Here is a 27,321-nt window from a genome sequence, read left to right as displayed (position 1 = left end):
ATGAGCGTGTGTGATACGTGTGATGTGAGAACTAACCCTCGATTTCATTGTGTTGCTATATGTATATTTTCTATGCTTTCTTTCTCTGGAATTCTTTTCCATCCGATAATTTGCTAAATATAACGTGTTCATTAGTTATATTACAACCACTTATTCTTTCAGTTTACTTGACAGCCAACACTCGAAGTAAAACCCGCTTGCCTCTAAGTCACTTTACCTTTGCTTTGAACGAGTTTAATCTTTGTTTTTTTCAGCATGTTACAACGGTTACGTTCTGCTGGACGCCCTTTGCCAAAGTGAATGTCCGTCTAACACAGTTAAATACGTAAAACTAACGCACGTTGGAATGGTCGAATTTCGTACGAATGCATGCCGCCCGATCCGATCGAAAGCTATAGGTCTTTACATTGTCGGTAGCGTGCTGTTTGTCATCGCTTTATTCGCCATTGTATTGTTTCTCATTTTCCAATTCAAAGACGAACGGCGAAAGCTGTTCGGAAACTCTCAGAATCGAGTTGAAAATAACACCGTCAAATACGACGTTCTCAATACCGACGACGAGGAGGCGGACAACTCGGATAATGATGACGTCACAGATAATGCTGTTGTCATAAATAATGATGGCGTCGTTGATCATGTAGGCGATGTTGTTGCTCATATAGGCGATGTTGTTACTCCTATAGGCGACGTAGACATTTTAAGTAAAGGTTCGAGTGGCATAAATGGTGATGTAGTAATAAATTGACTTTGATGTTCTTTGGAAGTAGAGTACAAGTCCTTTATAATGCCGCTGTTGGACCAACGGAAAACATGACGATATAACGAAATTGGCGTTAGGCTAAAAAAAGTATTGATACCTTGTTTTCTTCGCTCTGCTGGGCTTAAAACTTGATCCGGCCGGCCAACTATTTACCCTGTACACTTACTTAAAAATAATCGTGATCATTTCTGATTTAACAGACCCGGCAGCTATAGAAATGAATTGATTACAAATAGTATATTATCTTTTACAAATATGACCCGGCCGTTGCGAAGAAACAATGTATCATTTTTGTTTAGCCTTACCATGGACGTATAAAACTAGTTTATACGTCCATGGCCTTGCAAAGAATGGTATTTTCATTGAATTCGAGTTAGATCGGGCAAATTTGTTCTCTGTAAAATGTTGGCGTTAGGCGCGCAGTGGCATGAAAAAGGATGGTGTTATGACGGACTTTGACTTAAGGGACTGCGTGTTAATGAACCGAACATTTCCTTTTTACGTCTACTCGCTGTTTTCGGCAATCCGTTTTTCCTAAATCAATATTGACTACTTCCTGTATGTACGAATCAAAAAAAGAAGTTTAAATCAAGAGTAAGTTTTTCAAAAAGTCAATAGCTTTAAGAAATCGAAATCAAATTTTGTCCTTCTTAGGTAAGCATATGGACCTGTAGAATTTTTGATGATTTATTTTCGTGGTGTCTGACGACTGCGAACAGTCACACGCCGGTCGACTAATGTGTAGGACCAGAATATAGAATATTCTGTAAACTACGAAAAATAAAGCAGTTTAAGCCAATACTGCGTACCATCAAGCGATAGATCAATGTGGACTGACTGTAACTGTATACGTATCAAAAATAAGCTTCAATTAGTAAATTTAATCAAAATCGAAATTTATCCTTCTTGGGTAAGGAAATGGGTATGTCTTTCGAATAGAAAAGTACTCTTCTACTCTTTAAGTCTAGAATACTCAGAAATCCCACGCTTCATAAATGTATTTCTTGTTCATATTTTTTCCGGGTACCAAGACGAAAGTCGATCGTACGATGATCAAGATAGTACATTGATGATGCGTTTAGTAGAATCTGTCCGAACAGCAGCTATTCACTATTGTTAAGCAAACCTTATCAAATATGACTTTGACGGGCGGACACGCGCTCACAAAATATTTAAAATGCAACGAGACGAGAGTAGTACCTATACGTTAACTAGTTAATTCGACCAAAAATGTCGGACCAGGCCCTAGCCAAATTTTAGCACGGGACAATGGATTGCATTTGAACATTGTTTAGTATCAAATGAGTGGTTTGCGCGCTCCAATTAGGCACGGGCCAAATTTGGCTCAGGCCTGATCCGTGCCACTTTGGCACGGGCCAAATCTCCTCCGTGTTATCGCAAAACTCAAGAAAATACTGACAAACTCTGTACAAAAAAATCTGTACTGACAACATATTTCTGGGGTTGGCAGGTCTGTATTCTACACCCGGTTAACACGGCTCCTCTACGAATAAAATGTTGAATGATTTATTGACGTGGTGTCGTCCGACGACAGCGACAGTCACACGCTGGTCTAGTGTGTGTGTGTGTGTGTGTGTGTGTGCGTGTGCGTGTGCGTGTGCGTGTGCGTGTGTGTAGAAATAATATCTATAAACTACGAAAACTTAAATATATCTCGTGATTCCCAGTCGAGGCCTACTATGAGGAAAAACCAAGGTACAATATTATACTCCGATTAACGTGACATACTCGTGTATATTATTACTCATATCTTAGCTCATAGTACTGATATTACCTTTGCAAGACAATGAATTTGTCAAAATAAACCTGTAACGGCATTTATCTTCTGGAAGGGTAAATATATTCATATATTGACTTGTTATCATATATATGTAACTCCGTACTACATGTATACATATAGAATTTACGTTACCGTTTTATGTTAATTAAGAAGTGGATATATATATATATATATATATATGTACATTCTCCTCCAGTCAATTGTTTGTGAATGATATCAAAAATGAAATTGCCTTGTATCATACAACTGGTTCATGTATTATACAATACAAAATATATATTTTTCAACATAGAGTCGTTCTTGTGTGCTTATAATAACATTATGGCGTATGAATTTTTTTCTCTACTGACTGAAACCCCGGATATTTTGCATAGGTTCGATTAAACCTTCGTTATGTTCGTGTGTCTCGTTTGCACTTCGGAATACGTCGCCAGGCTGGACTTACGCGAATTCCACACGCTTTTGAAGTTGTCGACAACCGCTTTTCGAAACTGCGGTCCCGTCGCCAAATACAGGAAGATGTTACAAGCGTAATGCGACAAGGCGAATTCCTCGACGATCTTTCGCGAAGTTATGTAGAATATATACGATTGCCAGCTAGGATCGTTTCGTATTTGGTCATCGGTCATGTTATGATTACCTTCTGAAATGGTGGTTTCTAATAGGTACACAACGGTAGCCGGCAACACGGTAATGATAAGGTAAAACGAGACGGTTAAAAGCATTATGGTACTGGCGGCTCCTTTGTGGTGGTGGCCGGGGTCGAGGGCGCGGGTGGTTTTCGTTATGTGGTGGATTTCTTTAATAACGAGGATGTTGAAAAAAAGAACGAACAACGGAACGAATATAAAGATCAGTAATTCGGTTACGAGATTCCAAATGGATTTTATCGAAGCTTGTCCGCCTTCGGCGACGGTTGGTCGCATGTCGCAAGTTTTTTTCGCCGGGTTGTAAGTCCAGAAGTAACCCTGGACACTCGACAACAGTAGCGAGCCGAACGCCAGCGCCGCTACGACCTTCGTGGCGCGTTTCGTCGTGCAGAATTTCTCGCGTCTGAACGGGTGGCATATCGAGATGTACCTTTCGACGGTGAAACCGAGCACGAGAATAGGGGACAGATATTGAGGCGCGAGATAGACGAGGAAGTAGAGCTCGCAGACGACTGGGTAACTGAGTGTTCGGATTCCCCAGGCGTACCTTAATTCAATTACTATGTGCAACACTAAGAAGACGAAATCTGAACAGCTTAACGCCACTAAGTAGATCGCCGATGAATTATTTTGTCTCATACGCTTCTCCATCCATACGATCAGTGCCAAAAGATTACCAGTTAAGCCTATTATGTATATGATTGGCGTCAAATAACGGTCCACTTGTATCGACAGCGGCGCGTGTACGCTAGCGAACTCCGTCCACGTATATCGGACAAATACCGCTGGAATGACAGTCGAAATCACGCCAGCTACGGACGACGAGTCGACATCAGTAGTATTGGGTCTAACATCATCAGCATTCAGCAACGATGTTTGATTCATCTTTCCGTTCTTATTTGTTTTCTGTTGTTTTTTCTTCTTTTGTTGTTTCTTACAGATCCATCTCCGGCTACAAAAAAAGATGAAAACTATTTCAAAATGCTGAATTAACAATTCCCCGGAATACTCTATCCTTTGTGTATCAGTTTTATAATACGGTTCCCCTCTCGTAGAAATGTATTTTTAAATTCCCATCCAATCATCCAATGATACGCAAGCAGATATAATGATACCTATCAGTGCGTGGCGCCCGAGGCAGGAATCTTTGTACCGTCTCAGATGAGATAACGAATGACGCTTAGCCGTTTAGTCTTTTGGAGTCACGATGATCGTTGAGAATTCTTGCCACGTATCAGCCCAACGCACTCGACGTAGAGAAACACGGAATCTCGGACACATTAGCCGCGATCACACGAACGTTTTTGGTCGGTGCCAAATTTGGTCGGGAACAACTGTTCACACGGGTGCCAGATGGGCCCGGGTCAAACTTGGTACGACCAAATGTGAGCACGGGTCAAATTATTGCGTGTGAATTGCAACTGGTTCCGGAAGTGGGGCACTTCGCTTCGTTTAAGCATTGCTTAGTATCATGACATGCTTAGTACATGATTTGACCCTTTTCTTGTTAACAATTATTACTATGGTGTTGCTATGTACTTTGTACCTGAACAAACCTTTAAAATATATATATATATAATATATATATATATATATATATATATATATATATATATATATATATATATATATATATATATATATACATATATATATATATATATTTTTTTTTAAATTTCTTAGTATCGAGTGAGTGGTTTACGTGTGAACGCGTTCTCTAATTAGGCATGGACTAAATTTGACTCGGGCCTGATCCGGGCCAAATCGTCTCCGTGTGATCACGGCTATTGTTTCCCCCGAAACCATGTTTCTCGTTAACGCAAATGACACGTTTTTTTTGTGTAGTAGCTTTGTAGTCTAGCAATGTCAGATTTGTCGCCAAAGTCGAATAGTTAACAACAATTTGTATAGCATTAGTTAGTCATTTTGCTTGTTAAATCTTTACAAAAAAGCAGAAAAAAACGTCTGAAATGTCTGAAACATCGCAGTGCTTGATCACGTTCGAGTATTTCCATTACTAGAACATACATGTAACTCATTATTAAGTTCTCGAATTTGTCTATCTTCGCCAACACTGAAAACACTAATAGACGCACTCGCTAATAGAATGCGACGTTACCAATTGTTATTTTTTTCGTGGTTCGAATAATTCTTCGTGCGCGCCAATTTATTCCAAATGGACGATCACGCAATATCCCTATATGTTCGGTCGAATTCTGCCGTATATGGCGTAATTGCGCCCGACACTTAAAAACCCCGTAGAAAAAATTCTTAACGTCATTATGTTCTATTTGCTTTGATGGAAAGAATAAACACTCCAGCAATAATATACCGGACAGATTCTCTAGCGATAGTCTGGGAACCGAACGCACATTCGTATAATTTATTGTTATTGTTTCTATGCTTCGTAAATTTGACATGATTCCATAATATTAACTTTGCGTATATCGTATTTTATGTCCCCTAATGTAGCGACAACAACCGAACAGATAGCGAGATGCCACGTCGAATAAAATTAAACGCCACGAACCAAACGTTTATTAGTTTCCGTATCGTAAGACAACACGGGTAATTAATCGAAGTCATTGTCGGTATATAAGAGATAATTGTCGAATAATATCAGGTAAACACAACTAAATTCCAAATATCCGCACGAAATTGATTACATGTACGTTGATGTACGTGAAGTGCAAAATCTCCAACTTCGGAAATCCTCGACAAAGCGCGCGATCTTTTTGGGGCAGGAACTAAGTATCTGTAAGAGATCTCAGGTGAAACGATCTGTTATTGGCTCAGATACGAACTATTTCAAATAATCGACCAATCAAAGCGTCGCTACTAGGGAATGGTTGAACCGGTTTCTATTACGGTAACTCCTGGTAAGAAGAGTAAAAGTGGTCCCCGTGATTCTACTTCATTGGAATCTATATTATCTCACTACATGATCAAATGATTTTTCGGTTTATTATATTTTTGTATGTATTCCAATTATCTTTTGATTTCGGCGTCGGTTGTGACTTGAATCAGACTACATACACACTAGCGGTTGGATTCCCACAGGCCATTTAAAATTGATGCCGTATTTCTCATCACACTGGTTTCTCAAAAGTCACTAGGGAGGCAGCTGTTTATTTTTACGTAGTTTAGAAAACCTTGAAATCAAGTTTGTGCTTTTGGATTGTCGTTACCGAAATCACCTGATTCATTGCCGACAAAGCACATTTCATAACATTTCCATCCATTTCCGAGCACAAAAAAGGAGAAAGGATAATACGAACACAGATTTATTGATGCAGGCGGGCGTATTTTATTTTTCACATAAACTAACTTACATAATTACTCTAGACGCGGGAGCGCTCATTTCATTTTTCCACGATTTTCGTCACTGATTTTCCGACGCGCGCACGCGGTGATGAGAAACACGGTTTCATTTTTGAATGGCCTAAAAACCGCCTGTTCCACATTACTCTTAAGATTTTAAGAACGGAACAGAAAAAATGTTATCAGGAATGTTGTCGAAGAAATGATATAACTAGAAAATACAATGTACGTAACGGTTATACAGTAGATATATTAGCATTCGAGTCATCTTCGCGTGAGTTTCAATCAATTTCGCGAATAAACATCATAGCAATGACGGTTCTGAACTGCAACCAAACTGCGGTCTAATTTAATTGGGCCTAAAAAGTTGATGGCTATCCCGCAGTATTGCGGTACTGTTAGATTTACGGCACGATCCGGGAAGCTTTAGAAAATTCGTCGTAGAATTTGTTCATATTTTTAAATTACAACATTTACTGACTGTACTCTTTGATCTGGAAGAGTAGACTCGAGTCATCTGCACGAAAAAGCTACCTGCTGCTTGTGCTCTAGGAAGGGTTCTTTGTATGAAAAGATGTTGCACGAAGCCCCATTAATATCCCGTGTTGAAGATTATATCTGCTTTTGTATATTACAAAAATTATGTGTTATTTTATCTTTCTCGGTACTTCTTATTACTCTCATTTCATTTCCTATAGGTATTTTTGTTGATATCTAGTTACAGTCTTTTCAACAGATATTTGATATCTGTTCTCGTGTGCGTATGTTTTTCACGCTTATGATTTAAAGTTTAGATGGTTTGCAATATTTCGATGTTCGTGGCGTTCACCGACCCTCCGTGGTGGATTTAGGTAAAGCTCTCACGAGTGCAGCTATGATCAGTCATTTTGAAGCCTTATTTTTTCGCTCTTATTTTCTATTTCCTCTATTTCTTTTGTGGGTATGTTTGGTGTTATTTGCTATTTTGCACATAACGGACGTAAAGTAAACAAAAGGAGTAAATTTCGGAGGAAATCTCGTCTCTATTTACGACACCCCCTGAATAGATCATCCATCAGACTTGATCATCAGTACAGGAGCGGCCGTCTTTGTCCTGTTGGAAAGAATTGAAAAATCAAATCCTATTACACGTGTATCACCGAGAGTAGATGCTTTACATAATGGTTTCATGTTTGCAAGATCGACTTTTCGAGAATATCCCCATTAGACAGACGAAGTCGAAAACTCTTTGAAGGGTAGATAAAGAGAGTCTTTTTATAAAAAGAATCGAAAAACAATGCACTTGATATTGCCGTCTTGTTGCTTATCGCTGGAATTTGACGTTTTGTCAGACTGCTGTATAGAATTGAAGAATATCTACTTCTCGGAAACTGCAAAACCAATCATGTAACTCGCCTTAATTAACTGAAGATACCGAGTATAGACAATTCTTGTTGTTTTGTCTGATTAGAAGGTCGTTCCAGCGGTAACCTCAAAAATTCACGTCAGGTGTTCAGCGTTCAAGACCTGAATTAACTCTGTTAGTCCCAATGAATGAATTATAAGCGCAAGCACAACGATCCCACAAAACGAATCCAAATCTCTTTGGTTATAGGTTCCCGCGAGAGTATTCGATATCGAAAGTCGGAATTAATGCATTTCACCTTTAGGATGAACGCGTTAAAAACAAATATCAGCGAATCACTGAGCGTGAAACATTTAGAGGTTAAAGGAAAACCGAAGTCAATCAATCATTTTGAATCAATTAATCACGATTAACACAATAACCTGAAGCGGCTGTTGGCTTCTGCGCGTTTTTCGAGAGACGTTCGGTGCCCGTGAATTAATAAAATGGATTCGAGGGGAATTAATGAAATGGATTGCTGCGTGGAATTACACTTGAGTTCGGCACGAAACAGTCGAAAGATGATGACTGTCAATCGTCAATCATCGATATAAGATTTTGATTGACGTTCTTCGATATACGAAATAATAGCCCGTTTCGGCGATTGCAATTTTGATGATCTCTGTTACTCAAAATAAAAATGGCTTCGAAAGCAATTCGTTCTTTTGTATTGATTTTCATCGTTGGAAAACCCCTGCAAAGTACAATATTCTATCGTCGCATGTGTAGAATCATATACTTTTTTTTTTATTAGAACGTTTTGGAATGGATAGACTATCACTAATGTCTACATCTATTCCTGGTACGTCCTTTGCTTGCCGTGACGGCGTCCGGATTGGCCGGCATGTCCATCCGCTTGCCGAAGTAAAAGAGGTCCCGCGATAATCTTGGCGTCGCTGATGAACTTTATAAATCTATCAACATGACGGCCCGTCTTGCGATTTTAAGCCTATATAGGTCAGGAAGATTCCCGTGCAAGATGTATACGTAAAACTCCCACTGACAAATTCCGGAAAAAACGAAAGGTTCTGCCGTAAATGAATACATATCATCGAGAAACGTTTCGGTATTATTCTGCCATGATCATACCTTGAGTATGCCTGATGATCGCCTTTTGTATTTATCTTAATTGCGGGATTTTTTACGTATTCTAAGTCTATTTTTACTCGGAGGGTATAACCATAAAGTGGTGAATAGTGTCAGTTTTGAAATTCTCCCACTTACCAGCTTTGGATTTGAAAATACGATTATCTTCACGGGTTTTATATATACATATATCTCGCTGCCCTTGAACGGCCCGATCCTACTATTGAATCCCTTCCACATATCATTAATGCCATTCATTTTATGCTGGTACAAAGCTATGGCAACTTTAAAAAGTCGCCTCTTCACTTCGTTCAAATATCAGGTCACCGGAGGCGTTTGCGTGTATGGCTCTCGGTGTCGCTAATGAACTGTACAAATGTTGATCTAATGGGATATCATTGCATCACTGGCAGTAATCTTTCGGAACACGGTAATCTGGATGCTCCACGTGTATCGATGAAGATTGCCACTTTAACGATTGTCACGAGACAGCCTGGCTAGATATGCGGTAGATATCTAAACGACACAGGTGAAGCAGTAACCATTAAGGATCATATGGATGTACATACCGCTCTTAGCAGTGATATACGTATATATACCAAACAGAATACTTACAACAAACCTTGATTCGTGGGGACAACTTAATATGCCGTCTTGCAACTAGCATACATTGTCATTTATACACTTCCATTCTCCCGTTGACAGGAGATGAACATCTTTAAGGCATACTATTGCCCCCGGAACTATATTCGGTATGGAGAAAATTGTAGAGGGCTCGAAGCGCAACCGGCTATTGTGCGATCCCGTTTAGCTGTGCGGGAAACTCAAACTATGAAGCAATGAATCGCTTGCAGGATTACACAAACATTTTCCTGTAAGGAGTTTGAATAAGAATCCTCTTCGACTCTTCATCTTTATACGCTATTTTTGAGAATCTACGCTACAGATATCTCAATCGAGGATCGGAGATATCTGGGTTGAATTCTGGTTCGTCAATTTGTTCCGATTGATCAGACTATAATCCGCCTGTTTTCAAAATGAATACGGGGCCTATTTATCAAAGTTTTTGACGCTATTTTCCGATTCGATCAGAACATACGATGCAATACATCAAATTTATCGACAGTGGACAAAGGTTTCGGTTAAAACCGGCATCGAATTTCGCTCATTTATCAACTAGCAATGTAGTGTAAATTGTGCGGAAATCCCGCGCGTACCTAACTCGCATTTGCAGAAGCTAGGATTTCAGGCGCCATTTTCTGGGTTTTCTAGACTTTCCCCATATTTACAGTTAGCTCTGTTGCATTCTGAGTGTATTTTGTGTTAAGGTAACGTTGTTTAGCACACTGATGCATAGAGGCAAAAAAAACCGAAATAAAAACCTTTTTCTCGTCCGATTTCGTAATTTCTGATTAACCGAAGTGGATGACGCGTTCTAGCACAAAAAATGAATACGAATGAGGACCGAGCAATTCATATTCAATTCGCTTCTGGAGGGTTATGATTTTCTTTCCAATTGATAGATTGGTCATCGGATCATAGACAGGTGAAACGGGTTCTCGAGCGAAAAGGCGACCAACGTTGATTTTCTTTTTCGTTGCAATAAATCAGTAGTAAATACGTTTTGCATTTCGTTGATATTGGATGATCGCCCGCAGCCGATCGATCATTTCGGCTCACGTGAGTGCTCATAGGTCTAGAAATATTATCGCAAAATGTAATCTGAAATCTTTCCGTTATCTTCCTTGAATCGTATTGAACATTCTCCTGGAATGTTGCTCGTCCGCTTGAAAAAAAATCTGACACGGTAGCTCTTGACGTAATCGGTACCTAGAATGATGGTCACGGGGGGGATTATCCGTTGGCAATTCTCCATCTTTGAGAGAAAATGTTTTGAAATCTTTTGGCAAACATTGATACGATAAGGCGTATATCGGATTTTTGAAATTCTGAAAACTTCGGGATTGGAAAAAAATTAGGCTTAACGCTGACATAGAACAAAACAGGAGTTGAAGCGACGTATCTGTGACGGAAATTATTCAGCAAACAATAGCGAGAACTTGCCGGCTATATTCGCTCTAAAAACATCGTATTTCCCTCAGAGCGCAACGAATGAATGAATTACAGCCTTTAAAAGGCGCGGAAACCTTATAGCTCTTATATTGCAGGCGGTTTGTGTTGCCGAGTAATTAATGGCATTCTTGACGCAAAACACAATGCAGAGTTCGGAAAATACGCACCCCAGGATATATTCCCGTAATAATCAGAGGCTTCGTATACGTCACATTTGGCACAATCGCAGTAAAGACGTGAGTGCGTACACGTCACACGCAGGATGAATAACCGCGGTTCATTCATTCAGTCCAGTTCGTACACAGGCAAATCCAACACTTTTGGTAGTAATCGAAGTAGCCATCAGGTCCGACAATTAGTAATGAAAAACATGAATCTTTTAAAAAGTCCAAAAATGTATCTATTTTGTGGAATAATGGTCCAAAATCCTGTAATAGGCATTTAGTGCCAATCCTGAGTTTAGAATACATTGCATGTGGATGCCTCTGATCTTTAAAATTTTACGAGGGAATGGCCATCCTTTCTAGGAAGATTCTAGCGCCTACGGCACTCCAGGGTCTCGCCTTTGCGGAAGCTCGACTAATGTCCTTTTTTCCTGATGTCTAAGTAATAGGAAAATGAAGGATGTACGTCACTGGCTTATAGTTGTTTTTATTACTCAATCTAAACAACTCAACCAAACGTGGAACTGGGTCATGGGTATCGGAATAACTTTCTGACCTGTTAGGGCTCCAAATGTCAAGAGCATTCTGGCCCACACGCAAGGTATTTCATCGAAATACCTAACAAATGAAGACCATTTGAACGATCTGAACGATCCGAATTATCTCTGATTCTTTCATAATTCCGGCCCGAAGATAATAAAACATTGTTTTTAATCAGAAAAGGCCTCGTAATATCTGATTAATGCCCATGGTGAATTTAAAGCCGCATAAATTTGATTAATTAGTGACATGTTTTGACAACGACATCAAAACATGTTTAAATTGAAAGATAGCCGTATAGACTCGAGTGAAAGTGAAATTGTTTAATATCAGTGGTGATGTAAATCAAAAATATCAAATGAAATATTATCATATGAAAGCCGATCTTGTCAAATGGAATTAGCGCGAATTCGTGTAGAGTTGATTGAAAGCATTTTTACATGGATATCGGTGAACTTTACCTCAAATTCACTTCCATACGCGGATTATATTCTGTCGAAACGCTGACAACCTTGATCAAAATAGAATTTATTCGCATTCATGCCATTAATAACTACACATGTATATCGCTATTGAGGTGATTTTTATTCTGTTCTATACGACAGTAATTCAAAAGGATTTCCGTTTATTTTGTTGGCACTCAAGCTGTCGTATGGACTGAAATATGTTACATATTCTCCGACAAAAGAAATCATTGCGAATGAAAAGAATAACCCTCAAAGTTTCTTTACCGTCTCACTGTGCTGTTTCACAATCGAAGAGACTTGTTTTCCATGTGATAAGATAGCTTATAGATTAGTGTTTCGGAATTTGTGAGCCTACGTGCTGCCTGAAAATTACCTTGCATGCAGGGCCCTTGGGTTAGCCTATAATCCACATTTATTGCTAGCGACTAGATGCTAAAAAATTTTCAAAAAAGATAAAAATAGATTTAATAAAAATTTAATAAATAAAGAAAAGTGTGCGGTTTAGCCATGTAACTGCGTACATTGCTCTGCAAGGCGCATTGTACACAATATTTCAATTTTCTAAGTGCTCTAGACAATCAAAGATCAGTTGCAACATGTGCTAATGCACGTAGGAACTTTATTTACAAAAAAAAGATGAAACGTCCGTATCCAAATTTCATGAAATGGGGATTACGCATGCATAGGTGTCTGCTATGGGTTGTAGGTATCGTATTGAACAAGCAAAATAACAGACAGCTTAATTCAGTTGATGATGGAAATCTCCCCAGCCAGTCAACGCAACGTGGCTTTCCTTCGGCGACTTTGATGTAAAATTAACAAACGCAATTTTCCCATAATGAAGCCACTCGCTTTTTACACTCAGGTGCGAATCATGGTTGCCTTTGGTTTCGTAAAACGGCTTAAATTAAAAAAAAGTTCGAGCCTCTACAAGTGATTCCTCAGCGAACCGCACGAGACGAGAATCGAACTTAATCCGAATGAAATTCCAGATACCTCGGAGGTCGTGTTACACAACACTGACTGATAAATCAAAGGGATTGCTATTGGATTTCTGCGAATTTCTGTACTGATGAAAATTGATTATTCCCCGAACGGCAGGTTTGTTAACGCCGAAAATCCGCAGCTCGCTTGAACGACGGCAAAAAACCTTTTTGAAAAGATTACCGATTTTTATAGCGTTTAGACAAAACCCATCATTCAGTTAGGTTTGACGCGACGCCCTAATGTGAGGTTATACAACTTATGCGGGAACAATGAATTATTACGTATAATCATAATATAAGGACCCAGATGACCTGTACTGAAAATCATTCATCACAATTATTATCAGACACTAAGCTACAGGTAAATAGGTTATAAACCTGCTACGACGAGTCGTTGAAAAGCATGCAGGGAAAATTGCCGAATCTCTTTTTATCCTTTAATGAACGTCGGATCTCTCTCGCTGCAGGTATAATTAGCTCGGTTGTCGTCTGCGCCTGAGAAGAACTGTCAGAAATCGCGGATTGATAAACTGAACGAAACACGTACGTAGTTTGATTTACGATGAGATTTAATTCCCATAAGGGAAAACGTATAAAAATCAGTCCATTACGATTATACAATTCGTATTTGTTCAAATATCTGTCCTGTTGTACATAGCACTGACCACCCCAGATTTAAAAAATGGACAATAGTACCTTGATTTTAATTCCAAGAAGATCTTTTGCGAAGAATGCAATTTAGAATGGTTTAGAATACGTTTGAATTTGTTTTATTGTATAATCTTTATATATTGGACTTTTTATCATCGGTGTGGGCAAGGTTTGTACAACCTGGAATTGTACAAGCGGGGTCTAATCCCTATACAACTGAGAAGACTCCAAAAGTCACATTCGCTGTCGAGATTGATCAAATTCGACGCTACATTAGATAAATAAACCGCCGCGATGAGATAGATGACTGTTGAAAATGAAACTTCGTTTAAGTCAACCGCATACGCGATCTGCTTGCCAAGCAACGATTCTCGCGAGGCGAAAGATGTCAAACTTGTTGAATCTTCGAATTACATCCTCACACGAGACAGAATACCGGCCGCACCTACGTCAACCGAGGGAAAACAATCTCGCGTGAATTCTCTCTCATTATGGATCTCTCGCTCGCTCTCTCTCTCTCATCTCGCTCTCAGCTGCAGCAGCAGTCACTTTCTAGAACCACGAACTTATGATCATAGACTAGTAGCCGAATTATATCTAGGATTCGATCCGTATAGGCAACGCAGAGTAACAGCGTCTAGCAGACTAAATAACAGCTAATGGCAAAATCTATAGCCGATTTCTGACACGAAGGCAATGATGTACTACTGCTCTTTAGGTTCAATGAAATATGCGTCGTCAGTACAGATCTCTCGATTGATCGAAGTAGATATTCAAATCGTCTCTCGTAGTTAACAACCTCCGAAGCAATTACATTTTCAGGTAAATGCTCCTTGAATAACCCCACCTGCCGTCTAATTTACTATCGCGTTACTTTCTCCTTTCAAGATAAACACAATAATTTCATCGACGACCCGCCGCTATTCAATCGCATTTTACGATCTTGAGGGAGAGTTTACTAAACTCTAAAACCGTCCGAGCGCAATAATTTAAATGATAAAAACACAAAAGACGATGCAATCGCGGTAAAAGAAGATGCGTTGAATATGGGCCACTCGAGGAAAGGTAACGTGAAACTGCTGCCGATCGGGTTCAACGTAAACACAACAATATGAATATGTGTATCGAGATGTATGGTGAGAAAATCAGTAACTACTATAGTTAAAATCGAATAACAACAAAACCTTAATTTTCAGTTATTAGCCAAAGTACAAATTACGGTCGTGCAACAAAATAGAAAACGACGAGGCACTGTTCAGTATTTTAGTGTCTTTGGTAGATTTTCGTTGCCAGAAATGTTGTTAATTGGAAGACGTATCGGCTTTTATCCACCGTGTAGTTTATGCAAGCGTTTAGTTTTCCATAATATCTTGCGTCCTTATAGAACATTAACGTAAAAACAAGAAACGCGACGTCTCTCTCGCCAGAATAAAGTTACGAAAAAGCAGTTACGAGCGAGACGTTTCCATGTGTTGTACAAATTGAATTACGTCTACAGACTTAATAAATAGCTCTAATAGAAAAACATTTTCCGTCTCCGACTGAGCTGGAATGTTCTTAAAAACTTGTTCGGCTCCGATTTCATCCGCAGATGAAGTCCCGAGAAAAGAACATAATTATATGTGACATACGAATATCGTGTTGTCGATTACAGGCATTATTTTCTTGCAAACTACGGTTATTTGGACAAATTCCATATAAAGTTTTTGACCCACAGTGAAATAATTATGATAATTTGGTATCGTCTACATATCATAATGTGCCAAAATAGTGAGTCTGTGTATATAGACTTATACAGGAAGATAGACAAGAAATGTGAAAAATTGACAATATGATCTTCAACACTGATAGTATAGTTACGTATTTCCAAATCTCGATGCATTAAATTAGGCAGCTAACAATGTTAACCCCAATCAGTCGCGTGCCAGTTCAGACTAGTTGGACGATTACAAGAACCGAAACCGAAATTTCCAATCGTGTACTTTGATTAAAATTATATAAAACTCGACCGCCGATCACACACCAAACTATATGATATCTGTACTTCGATTTCCGATTTCTAAATCAAACACCCTGTTTCGCGCCCGGCAGGTGTGGTGGGTTAATCAAAGCAAATCAATCGAAATCTATACGAATAACAGGGAAACTCCCTACTTTAAGATCATTTACAGGAAGAAAGCGTGATCGATGGTATTGAACGGGATACACGACTATGTTTTATCGAATTTAAGCTCTCGACTTTTCAAACCTGAGGATCTTTCAACAAAATAAGCGTTTACTTTTACGGTTTATAGTCAAACGAATGTGCCTTTTTGCCCTGACTATCGCAAGAAAAAAGTAAGAATGTTACCGAAATGCTTCGAAATTTTGATTAGACATGTGTACATGAAAACTAAGAATATCATCGATAATATTCTTTATATGTATAATTTCGAAGCATTTCGATAATATTCTTACTTTCCTCCTTGTGATTATCAGGCAAAATGGCAGTAATGCGTACCTCAAATGCTAAAAGACAAGTCGAAAGCTTCCGAGGAAAAAGATTCATACACTCGTCTGCGACGCTTTTATCTTTCGATCACGCATACTCCGGTAATCAATCCATTCTACAAACAGAGTGAGATGATTGTCGACGATAGTGACTCGTTATGTACTGCTTCATTACTTCAAAGAGCATCTTACTAGAAGCCTTACGTATTTAAACGAAATTCTCTCCATTCAATAGCCGTTGATTAGAATCCGAGTAGGTATTTTTTTCTGCAATTTCTGCAAATGAACAGCTTCGTTTCCTTATCAGACGTCGGAGTATTGCATAAGCTACGCTTAAATTTTGGCCCATTTAACCTAGTTTCTGAAATGTTGCAAATTTGCTACATTGGTCAACAAAGTAAAAATTTGAGGAAATATCTTTCAAATTCATCATCATTTTCAGATGCAAAATTGCAATAGTATCATAAACTTCTTAACGAATATCAAAAAATAGTTTCAGTTGTTGCTCAAGCATAGATTTATAAACAAAATTTGGACATCTGATCTGACTGAACCAATTTGGCCAACTTATTACAATGTAACTTTGTTTCATCAAGGCTAGAAATAGCTACACTATCATATTGGATGTCGGCAATGGACGTTTGACGTGCTTCTTTAGAGGTGGCGTTGACTTCATCGAGGCTCTTACACACTGGGAAGCATAAGCTCAGAAAAGACCCTCACCTACCAGTGTCTGAAAATGCACTATAATATTTTCAATTCAACCTTATTTCGATAACTATTACAAACTAGAATGCTATTTGGAACTAATAGGAATATGTCTAAGTAAGAATGCCGACAAAATTCATAAACTGTAAAAATATTTTTTAACATATGGGTTCGGCTTTTTACCAATGTAATACATTTGCTACAAGAAACTTTGACCCCCCTTCAATCGCTAAATCCTTGACTTTATTTGAGATACCTAGTTGTTGTACAAGTATTAGACATTACATGGTATGCATAATGACATATTTATGCATGAAGGGACTTCTAAATTTTCATTTTGAATTTGCTGCTAAAATGGCATCGCGGTCCCTGTGAATTGAGCAAACTTCACTCATTGTCAGAGTAATCACTGTGAGGTGCTGCCATCTGTTGTCATATGAATGAACTAAGTAAAATGTACCATATTTGCTACAATGGTTAATAGAGGATGTAATCACCTTCTTCCTCAATTTTTGAGCCCCTAAAATTTATGTAGCAAGTTTGCTACGTGGGTCAATAAATACGAGGGTTTTAAAGACTAAGCACAAACGCGGTTTTCATCATGTGTACCTTTGCCTCAATGTATTTGTGCCCAATCAAGTCGGAACCATTATTCGTAATATGTTTTATACGTTGTAAACCATTGATAACTATACTTTTTCTGACCTTGAAGTTTTATTAGATATATATTTTTCCTTCCTTACACTGCCACCTTAGGCGAAGTTAACTTTATATATTCGTATATACGCTTTTGTTTTCCAAATAAAGATGACTGGTTAAAAGAAAAACAAATGATTAACACAGATGGTATTCAAATGCACCAATGAATTTCTTGTTTTCAAATCGTCGGATGAATCGAAGCCATCAATTCGTTAAATGTTGATCGCGTTTACGCTTCGCACACACAACACGGGGTAACGTCGCTCATAGCGTGGGCAGAATTTCAATAGGACTTGTTCAAAAATAAAGGAGGTAATTGTTTCAGGAGTTCAATCACTGAAGATTGGCTATTCGATTCGAAGGTTGTTCGAGAATTCACCATAATAGGGTTTCGCTGCGGCATTCAAACAACACTACCGATGACGTCACTACGTATTTTGCGTGTCCCGACGGACGTATCCATCATAACGCTACGTATACCGCCGCCGAAAAAAATGAACCAATTTTTGTCGCTTATTTCATCTTCAGATCGCCAGGATCAGAGCCGCAAAAAATACGAAGCGTCGTGATGGCGTTGACGCGATCGAAGATTTCATACCGACCGTAATTAAACATCGACGGAGATACGATGGAACAGTAGTTAATCGAATATTTGCAAAGAGTGTGCCACACATCGCATCGCAGAGAATCGCATTAAAACTTAGAAGCGTTTATTAGTCGAGGTTAAAACATGCCATGCAGCTACCATATTGGAATGGAATAATTACGAAAACGGTGTTCGATTACTACAACATTGTATCATGAGTTCAATCAAAACTGCCTGGTCGAGTTCTAGTAAGCAGAATACGATATACAAGGGCGTGACTGCAATCATGTGCCTTCTGTAAACTTATTAATTTAATCCAGTAAAGTTTTCTGCAATCCCTCGCTTAATTTGACAATGAACTTATGCATACAGTAGTCAAACTATAGATACTTCATTTTAGAGTGCCCAAGAACACGGTTTTCTTGTAAGGCGCAATTCGCAAATGCCATTCTTCTGCAGCAGACTGGTCCAAGGACATGTTAATTATGTAACTAGTCTCCCGACAGTAACTTCTAGTTTAGTTACTTATAATGGCCGGGTTAAATGTCAATTTCACTGATCAAGATGTCCCCAGCGGCACGACCGGAATATGATCAATCATGCTTATATCGTCTCAACATGCCACCTACATAGCGGCATTAGGCGCACTACAGGACGTAACTCGGTCCATTCACCTGTTTTTATGAGCCCTCATCGACTGATTTAGCATCCAAATCATTGCATCATGTAAAAAGGGACTGCGCACACTGATGCAAAGCTTTACGGAGGCCAGTTATTTCATTATGTTGTCGTAGACTTCGGTAGCATTTTCGTATCATTTTTGGTAATATTTACGAACCCATCCTACAAACATTCGGACCTATAACTGTTACTTACATCCATATTTCAAAAAGATATTTAGATTTCCGTATATTGAAGCCAGATCCGTCATCAACTGAGTTTTATTTCTTTTCTTCTTTAATCTGGAAAACGTTACTTTTCAGCTCCAGAACGATGACAATAATTAGAAGATGGCGGACGTCATGTATAAACCAATGAAAATTACTAATCTCAGATGATTTGAAATTTCAAATTCAAATTGACATTTTGAATTAAGGGTATTGTAAAACCCGTAGCTGTCGTGAAATGTGATATAGACAAGGCTAATGTGATTCTTGGTTGGTGGTTCGCTTCGCTGTAGAATATCAATTCGTCCAGGACGGATGCACATTTTTTACGAAGCAATGATCGGTTGAGAATCTGAATATTTCCTAAATCGAGCACAGCGTTTGCGTCAAGGTTGATTTACGCAGCCAGGGATACGCGCCATTCTAAATACCAGTAAATGTAAAATTGATTTGATCCAATCGAATGTCGCTGATAAATGGCTGACAGTGTGTCCAATCTATTATCTACAGAAAGGAGAATCTGTCTGCGTTCCGTTACCGGATTCCCGACGGTCAGGTCACCATACCCATCACCCTCTTTAACGAGCATACGCCTGCCTACGATCGCCTTCCTTTCCAATCAAATCTTCGCTAATTAAACTTCGGCTTTTAAACTCTCAAAACTGCATCATACTTTTCAATCGACATGCAGGGAAAAGCCACAGTACCGGTATGCCGCTTCTATAGATGCAACTGTTACGTATTCACGACAGACATCTCTACGGGTTTCTACGAGGGGTTTCATGCCTATTTTTGCATCTTTCTTTTCTCGATCTTAAAATAGGGTACGTCCCCTCGTATTCCTTTGATTGGTAGATTTGGTTTGATTGGTTTGGTGTCCCACCTTACAAACCTACTACACCTGGGAGCGAAACAGGGGGTTTGATTTTGCGATTCATCGACTACCGATTCGCTCAGAATATGTTTACGTTAAGTAAATATACCTCACTGATATTACTATCACTAAATCACAGTCCATCGCCGAATCCATCGGAAAGAATGTATCGAAACGGATAAGAAAAAAATACAGGTATTCCACTTTAGACAGGATTCTCGAAATGGCCCACGCCAAAGGAATTCTCTGTCTCGTCGAGTATAACTGTCAGTTTGGACACTACTAACCATCAGATGAAAATGATTAACATTGATATATCGTACGTAACTATGCATTACCTGCATACCTAAAATGTTTCATTAGGGAGCTTACCTATCATTAGTGGGGATAGCTTTATATATTGTTATACATCGTTACGAAAATGTCTATCGTATGCGAGGTACAAGCCTTATACACAAGTTTTCGAAATTTGTCCCGCGATCGAAGTTCATCCGGCGAATGCGTTTCCGAAGTCGACCCGGCATTTTACGACGTGGATCTTAATGCGCCGAAAAGTAAATTAGACCCCGGGGACCTCCGGATAATCATGCCGTTATTCGCAAGATGGAATTATACGGCGAGGCTTTTTGATTTACTAACCGGTAATATTTAAGGACAGAAATCCCAGGTTGCACGTGAGATAAAATGAACCGCGGCTCGACTCGTCGTTAAACGCTTTTTACGACTGATAATTTCTATCTCTTGTGCAAAATAAACCGAAAAGAACATATATAGAATAAAGAAAGAGAAAGTTGAGCTTTAAGATCGAGGTTTCTGTACTCTTCGACGTGTTATTTATACATTTTTGCGTACGGTAAGGATTAACAATCTATCATACACATTTAAAAACTCGTGAACTCGTTTTCAAACCTCGGGTAAATTTCCCAATTTATACGCTCATGTATATGGAGATTATATCAAAATAAAGAATAACTAATCTTCTAAAATGAGAATCACCGATTAGTATACATAAATCGCTACATGGCCGCTTTCCATGGATTATTGCTTATTCGAAAATTCAGCGCAATACGTCTATTTTATGGCGTCGCAGCATTACCGGTTCCATCGACCCGATCGAAAATACCCCCTTAAATGAGATGATGTTTCCACTGTTTAGTCTCTGGTTGCACGTCTCAGCGGAGTTATTTAGGAGAATCTGCTATTTCTCAAAATTGTGTGTAACTGCGTCATTCAGGGGGAACAAGGTTACTGAAATTGCCCTAATGTATAGGTAGATGTTAAGTGGCCGTAAAACGCCGATTAAGGAAAGGAACGCTTCTAAAGTTGAGCAAAACAGACGTTGTCAAGACATGCTATTGAAGTTGACCAACAACTTTCCACTCATGGAGGTAGCCATATTTATTAACAAGGTCAAGGTCATAATATCGTGACCGCGCAATTGGTTGAATTTTTACAAATTCCAAAACGTTTTCCTTAAAATTTTCAGTGAATCATAATTCGACTATAAGCACGTCTTCTCCTTCGTATGTAAAATATGAATCAGATTCGTCCCGGAAATGTCTCAAGGTCGTTCATCTTCGAAAACGTATGCTTGAGCGTACGGAACAGTTACACAGATTCAGCCGGGCACGATACGTCGAAGAGCAAGGCGAATGTTTTTCCATGCTATTACATTATTCTTGATTAATTAGAAAAATGATGAACTAACATTTGCCGACACGAACCCAGCATAGATTCCGCTGAACTTGTGAAGCGCGCGAAACCACTTTGTGTAATGACGCGCTAAGCGAATATGACGGCGACTTCGGAAGAGCGACTAATTTCTATAATGGCTTACTGCTAATAGAATCGTTGAAAAATTCCTCCTCACGAAATTAATCTTTTAAACAGTTGTTATTTTCATTTTTATCATTATTTTCTTTCTAGAATTTCGGTACAGTTGTATTAATCGCAGCCGAATTATAACCCATGTTACAAAACTAATTCGGGGGCGAAATCACCTGTCCGGACAAAAGTAAATACGTTCGCACCAACAAGACAACCGTGAGATGTGGTAATTTAGTGGAACATGTCACATTCCCCAAGCAGGCGATCAATTCCCTCCTAATCAACACGAAATGATCAACAGTTTGACCTTTCTCAGAATATCGATCAAGTCTAGAAGTCACATTGCAGTCTTGCCTCGTGAATATTGAATTCGTGAAACAATCGACGTCACAGTTTTCCTCTGAGTATTACAGCTGTGTTGATTAATTCATTCAGATCCACGATTCTACATTATTTCGACTGAATAATGTATTTAATTCACACCGCATTCGCGTAAGATTCTTCGGAATTGTTTCGTACTACGAAGGTTAGAAATTGAATTCCGCAATCAACCTCGCTGGTGTGAGTTACGTTCGACGACTTCTTTTCGTTCACCGGATTCAAAAACGTTAAAAACGTCATTCTGGTCATGAATGACTCAATCGAAATACGCATCCATCTATGACAGTTGTTCATACTCATATTGAATAACTGGGTGTTTTTGTATAAGTTCAAGTTTCCTTAAATCTAACGAGGATCGCAGGTAGTGAGTGGGAATTCCCATTGAATAAAAACCAATTAGAATCAATTCTGACATAATATCTCAAAGAAAATAATTTCAATTTAGTTTGGGTGGTGATTTTATTCCGAGATATTATGTCAAAATTAATTCCGAAAATATTCTTCTCTCTCTCATGTCCCCAGGGCGCTTCATTACTAACGAGATCTATATATTTATGTACATATACATTTCTTTTTCGTCGTATTCAGTCGATTTTTGTTCAGATAGCTGTAGTGTGTTTGATTTTTATATACTTGAACCGGATATTTTGAGAGATATGTTCCACGAGCTACGGTCGACTGATCTGCTCGAAGAAAGGGCAATCAAAGACGGGCAAAATTCTACGTATCTTAAGAGGCCATCAAAACGCTTAGCCATAAGATGCTTGACTGAGTGATTGGTTGTTCTTTGAAATGTTCAATTTCCGTTTCTCGCACGTCGCGTTCAAAGCTGCAGAATCAAACGACCCGACCGTTTCATATTCCTATTGTGTGCTGCCGTATTTCGCTTTGTAGTGGAGTTCCTCCTATCGCGTTCCTTACGAAAAGGCTGTTTACAAAAATTCGTTAACAAGACTATGCGCGCGTGGCAGCTGTTAGAGCAATAGTAACACGTGCTACGCAAAGTCAATTTTGCAGATAGAAATCGATGTAGTTTCGAGTAATATGATGTTTATGTCAATAGCTTGGATTCGATAATCAAGAGATATTGTTTAATTAAGGGATAATAAGGGATATTAGATATCCTTCTATACACATGTCCTATCTTTTGGGAACCCTAATATGAATGGATCTCAGATAAGACATGCATGCTTTATCTGTTTTTTTTTCTGACGGTCAATTCACCAACATGTTTTCTTGTGTAATCCAATTTACTCTATTTTTTTTAATAATCATCTATTCAACGTGGAAGCTTCCGTGATTTCCAGAGTCATTAGTCTGGCAATCACCAGATGTGCTCCGATCAAGGCCCGACGAAGGCAAATGTCTAATCAGATAAATAGATATCATCGATTCGAATTGAACGTTTCTTTTCGAAAGGTTTCTCTTCGTCTCGGCGCATGATAAATCAATCGGGGACCTCCTGACTGATAGGAAAATGTACCTAAATGTAGGAGGACGGCTTGGATTTTATAGACTTCTGGTATCGTCGGCTACGTTGGAAATTAGTTGCTTTGAACTTGATCACCTGAGTGATCCGCGCGTGATCATGTGACTGCTTATAATCAGATAGATTTCAGTTTCAATTTCATGACATTGAATAAAACAACGGATTTGCGACAGACCGGAAATTGATCCGCACTGTTATCCGACTCCTCCATTTCGTGCTCGCGCCGGTATGACACAATTCGCCTCTACATCAAATCACTCAACTCGCATTACCGATTATCCGCATTTTATTACAACCGTGTTTGTATACAACTCGAGTAAATGCGATCCATCTATTAATTCCCGCTCTTAATTCCGGTCATCGCGCGCATCTTGTCGATCATTGTTTCTCGTAAAGCGAGGGCTAAGCACACACACTAACCTACTGAAACACGTCGATTGCAGCCGCGGTGTACACAAGCGTATACCGGCAGCGAATGAAAATGTTTGTCGCCTCAACATCACGCGATCCCGGGGACTTACGAGACTTAAGAAGATCCGAAAAGATTTCCAGGTTGCCTTTGGAAATTGATAAGGTTATATCTTGTCGCTGTAAAATTACGCCGCGCCATATATTGGCGTGAATATCAAAGTCATCAGAACTTCTATGAATGGCATTAATTTTCCTCAAGGGACATGGGACAATCTAGCAACAATGATTCATATTGAATTATTCAAAATCCCTCCGGGGTCCAGTAAGTTCAAAACGATTAAAGTTTGTTGAATTGTTGGCCTCATTGAAAATTGAAAACATGGGGCCAGTTGCTGAAAAGTTGGTTAGAAATAACCGGCAGATAAATTCCATAGTAACAATGAACTTTTAATTGCCACTATGTCAAATATCCACTGGTTAACTCTAACCAACTTTTGAGTAACTGGTCCAATGAAGTTTAACTTTTTTGCAAAACTGATTCCACACAGAAAGTGGGCGCATGAAAAAAAGTTCTACACCACAGAGCGTTGAATTCTTAAGTATTCTATTTTCAAAATTGTTTTCATTTGTCACATTTCACGGCAGTTGACGGACTCGGTACTGTACAAAAGAAAACACGGTGCATTAACACCTGATAAAATCACTACTAGAACTAATCCGCGAAAAGAAGTGCAATTCAATAGAGGATAAAAGTCAAGTAAATTAATCTCGCTAGTACTTTTAACGAAGCCGTTAATTATAACTGTAGGTGTGGTGACCCATCCGTTAATCTATAGTGAACAACTTCTAACTAATAACATGCTTTCAAGATTATAATATTGATTATGACAGAACAACGTATGTATATATGCTTATCTATTTACAGATTTATACAGATTTAAATGCATTCTGACAGCGTAAATGAATGTTCATTGACAATAATCACGATACACGGAATTAATACAAGCTGTTGTTCTCAATCAATAAAACGTCGGTAGATCATATTTATATAACATGAATGTCATGGCGGAAAGGAACTGAAAGCATTTCATCGACTTTCAGGCTACGAAATCATCGTTAATGCGAACGGAACTTTCAGATTTCCGAGCGATGTTTAATAGGTTTTTACTTCACTATAGCCGTCATGTGTGAAATTGTAAATACTGAAATTCTTCGCTGAAGATCCTGTGTTCAGATGTTATCACGACGAATCGGAACGGCGTTATAGGTTTTCCGTTGCTGCGTTATCAACAGAAAAGCAATTAACGCGATGGAACTAATGATGTAATACACAGTAACGTGGAATAGCAAAATATAAAGACATCTGTTTCAGATTATCGGTACGTTCCAAGGGAATTCGGATTATTTTCAAATACATGGAAATCACATAATCCATTTGGAGAAAAGACAAGTAGTTTGACAAACCTAGGATGATTTGAACTTGGAAATCTACGTAATAAAGTTTAGTTCCAAGTTTCAAATTAGTATTCCTACTTCAATTAACCGTCCGTTTGCAACCGTCAGATCTAGGGAAACTGGACGCACATGCACTATACTTGAAAACAATAAGTTGGTTCAATTATTACACGATTATGATAGATATAGCTTTGTTCCCGGCAGGTGTAGTGGTGTTTGTTTAAGGGACACCAAATTTAAAAAAAATCAAACCAAATCTACCAATCAAATAGACAACAGGGTCAATCCCCATTTTAAGATAAAGAACTCCCTTTTTTCATTGAATCTATGAATTATTCATAGAGTGTTTTTTTTGTTGTCAAATAATAAAAGAAAATTTTCAAAATGAAGTCGAACACTCTTTTTTCATTGATCAATTCGTGCGAATCTTTCGGTCTGAAACGTGACGGCTTTTGATCGCTAAATGTATCCGACCTGACTTCGATATCACGAATATGTTTGTTGTCGAAACGATAACACCATTATTTATAGATACTGTTTCTACGCGTTAAGATTCAACAGCTTAAGCAGCGAAATCAATCATCTATGAAATATCCGAGATACGACATATTTCTCTTCAAAGCATTTATAAACATCGTCAATTTCATAACGTTCTTTTTTGCCGCTGTTGTTTACATTTCAACTTCACGCGGCTATAAACAAGAAACCCCGCGGGACTTTCGATCATCTTAGGAAACTCGAAGAAAAACAGGAAGTTCAAACGATCGTCAGCGCAGATAGGGGATGACGTATTCGAGTTCAGATCGGTTAAGAGATATGAAGAAACTTGAAAAGAGAGATTAGAAATTATATTAAGAATTATAAATAGAGATTAGAAGAAAGTCAGGAACTTAATCCAATTCACTAATTCTATCAATATAGCGAACAATTTCGAAATCTGAGATATTGTACGCGTTCTAATTTAGTTATGCAACTATCCACAGAAAAAAAATTAGCCCTTCTAGTTCGTTTTCAAATCACATGCCGCGAGTATTGCTGGATTTCATTTTGAACTCGGAGCCGGTTTTCGTACATAAAAAGAGCGATGACCAGGTACACACAAAAAAAGCAACGTATAAGAGAAAACATGTATAGTTAAGCTTCTCATCTCTGCAACCCATGTGGATTCCGTTAACTGTTGCTATCAATAAACGTCGGTATTACTAACTCGTAGAAATTCAAATCGGTAAATGCCATTTTTTCAATCAACCAATTCAGTGAAAACTCACTAAACACTAAACAACGCAAAAGACTGTTTTCTTTTTTAGATAAATTCCATCTCTAACTGATTGACTTACCTTTTTTCTCTCGGACGAACAGCTTCGGTTGCGTCAGTTGAAAATATAACGGGGCTAACTCAGTTTCGAGTTTTGCGAAAAAGAAGCAGAAAGCGTGTCGCCGATCAATCTAATGCCGCAGTAGATTTACACGTTGCGAACGGATTTCAAGCTTTTTTAGTCGTAATCCAATTTTCATTGGTTAGTTAATCTCAGATAATCGGATCGCACGCTTTCAGTTTCAGTATATGCTTCACTTCATTTGAAATCGCGAGTTAGGAGGCAGTGAATGACCGCACGCCCCTCGACGAACCG

General features: G+C 38.7%; 2 protein-coding genes across 3 annotated transcripts in view; one reads left to right on the top strand and one right to left on the bottom strand.

The window, feature by feature from the left end:
• Window positions 1–2,807, top strand: part of LOC141904902 (furin-like protease kpc-1) — a 17,375-nt gene extending 14,568 nt beyond the window's left edge. Inside the window, exon 14 of the mRNA XM_074793512.1 lies at window positions 255–2,807. Within this exon, the coding sequence (XP_074649613.1) occupies window positions 255–745 (491 nt within the window). The 3' untranslated portion in view covers window positions 746–2,807. The remainder of the gene's footprint in view (window positions 1–254) is intronic.
• On the bottom strand, window positions 2,747–27,321 carry LOC141904904 (nematocin receptor 2-like). 2 transcript variants are annotated; one of them, XM_074793513.1, is made up of 2 exons: window positions 27,028–27,321; window positions 2,747–4,163 (listed from the first exon to the last, which is right to left on the bottom strand). In XM_074793513.1, exon 2 carries the CDS (start codon window positions 4,094–4,096, stop codon window positions 2,942–2,944), a length of 1,155 nt encoding a protein of 384 aa, XP_074649614.1. In that variant the 5' UTR covers window positions 4,097–4,163; window positions 27,028–27,321; the 3' UTR covers window positions 2,747–2,941. The 2 variants fall into 2 exon arrangements, with proteins under 2 accessions (XP_074649614.1, XP_074649615.1); XM_074793514.1 differs by lacking the exon at window positions 27,028–27,321 and adding an exon at window positions 4,327–4,413.

Source organism: Tubulanus polymorphus, chromosome 5 (assembly GCF_964204645.1).
Source record: "Tubulanus polymorphus chromosome 5, tnTubPoly1.2, whole genome shotgun sequence".
NCBI lineage: Eukaryota > Metazoa > Nemertea > Palaeonemertea > Tubulaniformes > Tubulanidae > Tubulanus > Tubulanus polymorphus.
This window is presented reverse-complemented; position numbering and strand designations above follow the sequence as displayed.